This window comes from Takifugu flavidus, chromosome 5 (genome assembly GCF_003711565.1).
Source record: "Takifugu flavidus isolate HTHZ2018 chromosome 5, ASM371156v2, whole genome shotgun sequence".
Classification (NCBI taxonomy): Eukaryota; Metazoa; Chordata; class Actinopteri; order Tetraodontiformes; family Tetraodontidae; genus Takifugu; species Takifugu flavidus.
Genome location: NC_079524.1, coordinates 7,561,141 through 7,569,010, shown reverse-complemented (window position 1 = coordinate 7,569,010; position 7,870 = coordinate 7,561,141). Strand labels below are relative to the sequence as shown.

The window sequence follows — 7,870 nt, the reverse complement described above, 5'->3', positions numbered from 1 at the left end:
ATCTATTTTATTTTGTTTTAAGAGTATTTTAATACTATATATTTATATTTCCTGTATTAGACAACATGGGTTGACTTCCAGTAGTTTCTGAAATTTAATATTTTTAAAGAGCTGTACTTGTGAGGCAGAAATAAAGTCAGCAATCAATATCCCTGTATTATACTTTCTCAGAGGACATGTAGGAACTTTAGGTTTTATGCACTAATGGTCGGTCAAACCGGGTAAACAATGTACCCGCTTTACTTTTCCCTGCGTATTGTGTGAGATTGTGCGGTTCGTGATACGGGCGCGCTGGGATTCTTGGGCCAAATGGCTTTCCGTAGTCTGATGTCATCGTCTTCCGGATTTAAACTTTTGGCGGGGGCTTATTGTACGTTCGGATGCTGCATCTATTCGCTCAGCAATAACATTCTAAACACAACTATGGACCGGTACGTAAGAAATATGTTTAAACATAAACAAACATTTGCTAAAAATGCGTCATAGGTATTCCAAATTTACATGTTCATCGTTTTTAAGATATTAGCGAGCAGCCGTGTAGCTAAACAACATTAGCCATAGTTAGCCTCTGCTAATTAATTTTTAGATACGACCACATTAACAGTTACAATTTGTTGTAATTTTATTATTATCACCAGAGGGGTTTACGTTTCCAGACGTATGTAACATCGTTAACGTCAGCCATCTGTCTGCTTGACATGCAAATAAATGTAGCCTGGATGGTTGTTCTGACAGACTTGTTGCGTTATAACCATGACGGTAATTCGCCATCATTTGTGTCCAGTGGAAGGTTGAGTCGAGCAGGCAGACCATCGGAGCTGCCAATGCGAGTGCTGGACAACAACAGGATGAGCATGGTGTATGCAACACCCCAGAGGTTGGTTCAGTCTAAACAATGAACAAAACAACATTGTTTTGGTTTAGCATAACGTTTTTAGCCATTCATAGAATTCCTGTTGAACAGCTTCAAATAAAAGGTTGCATATAAAATATACTTTTAACGTGGACTGAGCTCATCTGTGGGTAGAATATTCTTTTAGGGAGGCTTCCAGTTTATTATATGTGTAATGGAAAATAGAATTCTGACCTTTTTTAATTTTGGAAAACATTCTTTTTCCAGTAAACAGCCTTCGTTTGGTAAACTCAACATACCTAAGCCAAATTCTGTGACCTCTGAGAGGAGAACCAGTTTCTTTGGTCCCCGGTACGTAAACAATATTTTGACTCAACATAGTGTGATGTTTTTATCAAAGAGACATTTGGGTGTTTATTTTGAATCTGCAGCACTAGCGGGGCCAGCATGCCTCGCAACAGCACCATGTCCGGGTTTGGTGGAACTGAGAAGATTAAAGATTCCAGGCCTCTGCATGACAAGTCCTTTGTGCAGCAGTGCATCAGACAGCTGCACGAGGTAAAGGCCACAACGTTTTCAACATTCTGTTTCTACCAACACAACACTTCTTGAAAGTTGAACTTGATTATGCACAGAGGCTGCTGACAGGTCATCTTGACCAAGGGACACTGATGGTTGTTATTATGACTGGGAGTCAATTATTTGATCTCCATGCTCTCTGTCATATTTTTCTAGTTTCTGACTGAACAGGGTTACACAGGCACCTTGTCATCCAAGACCCTTCAGTCTCCCTCAACCAAGGAGTTTGTAAAGGTGTTTGAATTCATCTACCGACAATTAGACCCAACATTTGAGATGCCAACTTCAAAAGTTGAGGAGGAGGTTCCAGCCATTTTAAAATCCCTGAGGTGAAGTGTTTTTTTTTTGTTTTTTTTTAATATTAAGTATTTTAAATGCAACATGGAATTTTCTCATATTAGATAAGATAATTAATGTGTGGTTATCATTACAGTGCTCGCTGTCTCATTTCCCCCCCTGTCTAATTCAAGGTACCCGTTTGTTCTCTCCAAGTCTTCCATGTATTCTGTTGGAGCTCCTCACACATGGCCGCAGGCCCTCGGCGCGCTCATGTGGCTGATTGATAATGTCAAGGTGGGCAACGCTCGTGCTGATGACGTAAATCCTGCATGTTGCGGATGACTTTGATTAAAAGCAGCACTGTGTGTGTTCTCCATCAGATCAAGTGGAGTTTGAGCAAGCAGGAGTTGCTGTTCAGTGACTTCTGCGAGGACACTGACAACATCGAGGAAGGCGCTGAATATAACAAGGTTTTGAACCTCTGGGTGCAAATGTCATCGCTTAAATACTGCAAAACTCTTGTCAAGCGGTCTGTTTTACATGTTTTATGTACAGCTCTTCCTGGATTACACAGCCGAGACGTACTCCAAGTTCATGCAGGGTGAAGACTCATTTGAGGATGAGGAGGAACTTTTCCTCTCAAAATTGAGTGAGGACTGCCACCAATATGACTCATACAACTAAGTTGAAAATGCCTAGTTTTTAGATACAAAATGAAAGTTGTATCATTGTTTTCACAGAGAAACTCTACAATGTTGATGAAGCTCTGCTGTCTTCAATGGAGGAGAAGCAGCGAATACTGAGTGAGGAGATGGAGCGACTGGAGAAGGAGAGCCACACGGTGAGATGAGTTGAAATCTGTGCATCCTGTTCACTTTTACAGAAGCAAGAGTGACGTTCTCTCTGTCCCCTGCTCAGGATCGTCTCATGACCAAGCGGATGGAAAGGATGAAGCTGCAGACAGACCTGAAGCAGCTCCAGAGTTACCGGAGCAGCCTCGACTCATTTAAGGCCAACTTGGAGAACAAAGTATCCGAGCTGACTAATGAGCTCGAGAACACCGGTAAATCTGAAGTTGTTCCATTTCTTAATAATTACCTGTGGAATATGTCCAGGATTACATTTGGTTCCTCATTGTTCCACAGTCAGTCACCTGGAGTCTCTAAAACACGAGCGGGACGCCCTGCAGGTCCAGCTGCAGAACCAGAAGTTTACTCCTGCTGACGTGGAGAGGATCAACAGAGAGAAGAGGGAACTCCAGCAGACCATCACCAGCCTCAACAAGTCTCTGGAAGATGCCGAACAGCACAAGTGGAACGAGGAGATCGCTCTGGCCAAAGTCAAGGAGAAGGTACGCCATTCGCCGCTACCGTGTTTGGAACACTTAATGGCCGATTGTCGCCTCCCCCTGACCCCTCACGTATCTCCTGTCATTGTGCACTGAACCCAGGCGGAGCTGAGGCTGTCTGAGTACCACAAGCTGGCCCGTAAACTGAAGCTGATACCGCTGTCAGCAGAAAACGCCTGCGGTCATGACTTCGAGATCCGGCCGTTCGAATGTGGATCCAACAACACCGTGCAGCATAAAACGCAGATACAGGTGTGTTATGAGGACGGTTGTTTGAGAGTGCGAGGCCACCAATTCTAATTCTGAGCTGCCGCTTTTCATAGATGCTTCTGAGAAAACTGATCAGCGACGTCGAGGAGGAGAACAGTCGACTGGCCAACATGAAACTCAGTCTGGAGGAGTCTTGTGAACAAGTAACGCGGTTTTCCTTTTTCTACTGGCGCAACTAAAACATTGATCCTTCCTCTCCAAATTCTATTGCTGACTGGAAGGATGTATCAGGGGGGAAAGCTCCCAGATTGAGTATTTAATATGTGTGCTTACATCTTTAAGGTGAATTCCAACACCATGGACAAATCCAACGACATAAAGCAGCTGAGAGAGCAGATCCGGAAGCTGGATGAACGCTTGGATTGTGAAATTCAGGTACTGTACGCGACAGCAAACGTTCAGTCTCGCCAGACTTCATGTGTGCTAACAAGAGCTTTCTGCACGTAGGAGCTGGCCCGCGAGGAGCAGGGCTGGGCAGAGGAGATGGAGTCTGTGGAGAACCATCGTAAGCTCCTGGAGAAGAAGGTGAATCACGGGTATGACGAGGCTGTGCAGCAACTGAAGGCATCACAACAACAGTGAGTACCGTCGTTAATGGCGCGCGTCTCTGCGCTGTCCACGGCAGCTGATTCACGTGGTCGTGCTCTCCTCAGGTACCACCTGGTGCTGCAGGAGACCAACGAGGAGAGGCGGACAGTCGCCAACAACATGGCGTCCGTCTTCACCACAGCAGCCAACCACCTGTCAATTACAGAGGTAACTTTAGCGTGACTTGGTAACTTGATACCTGCTGATAAGTGTGTAATAGTTGTGCTCTGGTCCCCGAACAACAGAAGTGTCTGGAGGATCTGCACAGCCGCGTGCAGCGTCTCTGCTCCAAAGCTGTAGAAGAAGACGACAGTGTTCTACAGACGCTGAAGGAAACGTTGGAGAACTTTGTCTCCAAGGCAAACAGTTTGTAAATTTGTGCGTAAGGCCAACTTTTCTACACGGAGAGGATAGAGGCTTCTTTTGTGTTTTTGTCAATGATTATTTTATTGTTCACTTATTTTTTGGTCTGTGTGAGCTACTTGTGTCCACCAGGAGGCGCCAACACGCTGCATTCAGACTTTGCAAAAAAAACTAAATCCACATCATTTCTTTGTGTTTCTGTTTTTCCACTCACTCTTATTCACGTTCTCTAACCATTCTTTAATGTTACAATAAAGTTTTTTCAACATTATGGTTTGGAACTGTCCTTTTATCAAAGTGGGATAATAATGCGGCGTCAGAGGTCTAAAGGTTAAATGATGCAGGTTCTGAGCAGCCTGTAAATGTTTCATTTGATCTACTAACACACTTCTGCCGTTGTAAAGATTTTCGAACCTGTCCCCCGTTATCATCGAGTCCATCACCACCAGAGGGCGCTAGAACCCAATTATTTAAGAAGTGATTACAAAAAGTAAACAAAAAACATTTTCTTGCCATGGCCGTTTGTGTTTAAAATTTCAAAAACTTGTTGCAGCAGAAAAGTCACATAAAATCTTTTTGTGGATTTAACTGATAAACAGTGCCAAAGCTGCGGTGTATTTAGCAGTAGAGGCCAGTAACCTGAGCGCAGGACTTTTGCTGGATTAGATACTGTTCTGGCAAATGAATAAACATTTGGAATAGTTTCCATACGACTCATACTACAGTGTTTTTGTGCATAATTTAGCTCCGTATAATCTGCCAAAAGAAATCCAATCCCACTCATTAATTTAATGAAAGACCCCGTGTTGTCTACAACTCTGTAGCTCCAAAAACAGATATGGACCTTTATCATGTCTGCACCACTCCACTTTTATATTTCCATGCATCCACACGTGTCTAATATTCAACATTAGCACGCTTATCTAAAATATACTATAATTAATTATTTTATATTTTGTATAAAGACTCAATCATGGCATCTTGCTATTGTTAGAAATACTTCCAAGCTGTATTGAAGGGGTCTCACTGCATCTAATGTCTGTGTACCATTTTTGTTCAGGGGTCCAGAGGGGCCTTTTCAACAAAGATGTCAGCTTTCTGATGCGGTTGCTCTCGCTGATGTCGCTTGGTGATTGATGGTGTTTTCTCCAGCCCTGACGCTGCTAACAATTTAGAAGTAAATGGTAAGAAATTGGCTAATTTATTCATTAGAAAACTAGCAAGCCCTGTTCTTGTCAGCTAAGAACAAATTTAAAAAATGTCCTGAGTTGAGATCTAAGGAGTCGCTTGCACCCTGAACTCCACATGGTGTCAATACGGTGAGGAAAAAGACAAAGACAAAAGAAAGAGACATTTTCACGAGAGGGAGTGTTTGAAAACGGTGCGAGCGTGAGAGAAATGTTTTGGCAGATGTGATGAGGAGAGATGAGGTGATTGTGAGGGGCTCCGCGGAGCGAGGGAATGAAAAATGTGATGGATTACTTCCACCACTGAGCAGAAATGTGTGTGCACGTGTGTGCCGGTGTCATGGGGATGTGCAGCAAGTTAAAGAAACAGGGGAAGGCTGGTACTGTTAAAAACTCTGTTCAAACAGGACCGGGGAGTGTTTATCTGATCCCGTGTGGACAGGTGGCATCCATAAACCCCCCTCCACAGACTGCATGTCTCTTTGCATGTGTGTGAACATGAACATCATGATTTGTGTATCCCTCCGCCCCCCCGAGGCGTGTGCACGGTGGCCTGAGTGCGTGTGACGCTCTCTGCAGGAGTCTGCCTGCTTATTTCAGCATCGGGACGATTGTTTGTGTCTGTTTCCTCTTTCTGTGCTTCTTCACATGTTCCGTTCTCCTGCGGTCGGCCCGGGCCGGTTTGTGCTCGGGTCAGCGCGCTCGCAGCATCACGTGATGAATTTTTAATGCTCTGGACGTTCCTGCGTGAACATTCAATGTGACCCCAGCGAGGGAGACTCTCCTGGGCTTCTCCGTAGTGAAGGGGAGGGCCAAGATCGGGTGGGTGTGTGTTGCCATGGGGAAAACAACACGGGAGGAGAAGAAGAGTTGAGGGTTTCTGTTTTCCTGGTCCCTGACCTGTGGAGGGACCAAGCTGTGGCTTCATCTTGGACCAAAAGACTTTCAGTGGCCCAGAGGCAGAGCCAAGAGGCGTTAATGTGAGGGCTAGTCATGGGTTAATGTCACCATCCAACATGGAATAATCTGCAGTACAGATGTGGGAGACTGGAAACACACACACGTGTGCACACGCACATGCACACACACACGTTCCTTTGTACTTCTATCTTTGTGAGGAGCTCCCTGAACTAACCCTAAACATGCTAACAAACCCCCTTTAACCACTAACCTTAACCCTAACCCTAACCCTAACCCTAACCCTAACCCTAACCCTAACCCTAACCTTAACCCTAACCCTACCCTAACCACTAACCCTACCCTAACCCTAACCAACCCTAACCTTAACCCTAACCCTAACCCTAACCTTAACCCTAACCCTAACCCTAACCCCTAACCCTAACCCTAACCCTAACCCTAACCTTAACCCTAACCCTAACCCTAACCCTAACCACTAACCCTAACCCTAACCCTAACCACTAACCCTAACCCTAACCCTAACCCTAACCCCTAACCCTAACCCTAACCACTAACCCTAACCTTAACCCTAACCCTAACCTTAACCCTAACCTAACCCAACCTTAACCCTAACCTAACCCTAACCAGACCCTAAACCTAACCCTAACCCTAACCTTAACCCTAACCCTACCCTAACCCTAACCACTAACCCTAACCCTAACCCTAACCACTAACCCTACCCTAACCCTAACCCTACCCTAACCCTAACCTAACCTACCCTAACCCTAACCCTAACCACTAACCCTAACCTAACCCTACCCTAACTTAACCCTAACCCTAACCCTAACCTAACCCTAACCACTAACCCTAACCACTAACCCTAACCACTAACCCTAACCCTAACCACTAACCCTAACCCTAACCCTAACCCTAACCCTAACCACTAACCCTAACCCTAACCCTAACCTAACCCTAACCCTAACCCTAACCCTAACCTAACCCCAACCCTAACCACTAACCCTAACCTTAACCTAACCTTAACCTTAACCCTAACCCTAACCCTAACCCTAACCCTAACCCTAACCCTTCCAGATCACACCTCCACCTGTCCTCCACAGCCAGCACTATAGGAACAGGAAACTCATAGACTGGCACAGCCCCCCCCCCCCCCCCCCCCCCCCCCCCCACATCCATCCGCACCACTATCATAGCTGATATCACCACATTCACCCTCTGCCAAACACACTACACACTGTAGGTGAAACCCAGAACTCACTACAGCGGGAGCTCACCTTGGCCACCTTCACACCCTACCGGCCATCATCATCTCAGGCTTGGCCACCCATAAATACATCCCCCTGTCGCCCTTTGAAAGCTTCTATAACTTTCTCTTTTATATGTTCTTTCCTTTAAATGTTCCTTCTTTAGAGTTTTCCTTGGAGGGCAGCGTGCATGGTTGGATTAGATGGATCGTTGTTTGCATGCTTATCTTTTGTTGTGTGTGAT

The 7,870-nt window shown here is 45.2% G+C and overlaps 1 protein-coding gene across 1 annotated transcript; it reads left to right on the top strand.

The window, feature by feature from the left end:
- The first annotated feature begins 225 nt into the window (after window positions 1–225).
- Window positions 226–4,551, top strand: ndc80 (NDC80 kinetochore complex component). The gene is made up of 17 exons (XM_057032133.1): window positions 226–431; window positions 785–877; window positions 1,121–1,204; window positions 1,285–1,411; window positions 1,589–1,761; window positions 1,903–2,005; window positions 2,092–2,181; window positions 2,267–2,360; window positions 2,452–2,552; window positions 2,630–2,774; window positions 2,857–3,062; window positions 3,162–3,311; window positions 3,383–3,472; window positions 3,612–3,704; window positions 3,777–3,907; window positions 3,983–4,085; window positions 4,163–4,551. Exons 1-17 carry the CDS (start codon window positions 310–312, stop codon window positions 4,289–4,291), a joined length of 2,034 nt encoding a protein of 677 aa, XP_056888113.1. The 5' UTR covers window positions 226–309; the 3' UTR covers window positions 4,292–4,551.
- Window positions 4,552–7,870: the final 3,319 nt, after the last annotated feature.

Coding starts and splice junctions, on each gene's coding strand:
- ndc80 (XM_057032133.1), top strand. CDS start 310: ATGGCTTTCCGTAGTCTGATGTCATCGTCTTCCGGATTTAAACTTTTG. Junction 2,361..2,451: donor ACTTTTCCTCTCAAAATTGA/GTGAGGACTGCC, acceptor TTGTTTTCACAG/AGAAACTCTACAATGTTGAT. Junction 2,775..2,856: donor TAATGAGCTCGAGAACACCG/GTAAATCTGAAG, acceptor ATTGTTCCACAG/TCAGTCACCTGGAGTCTCTA.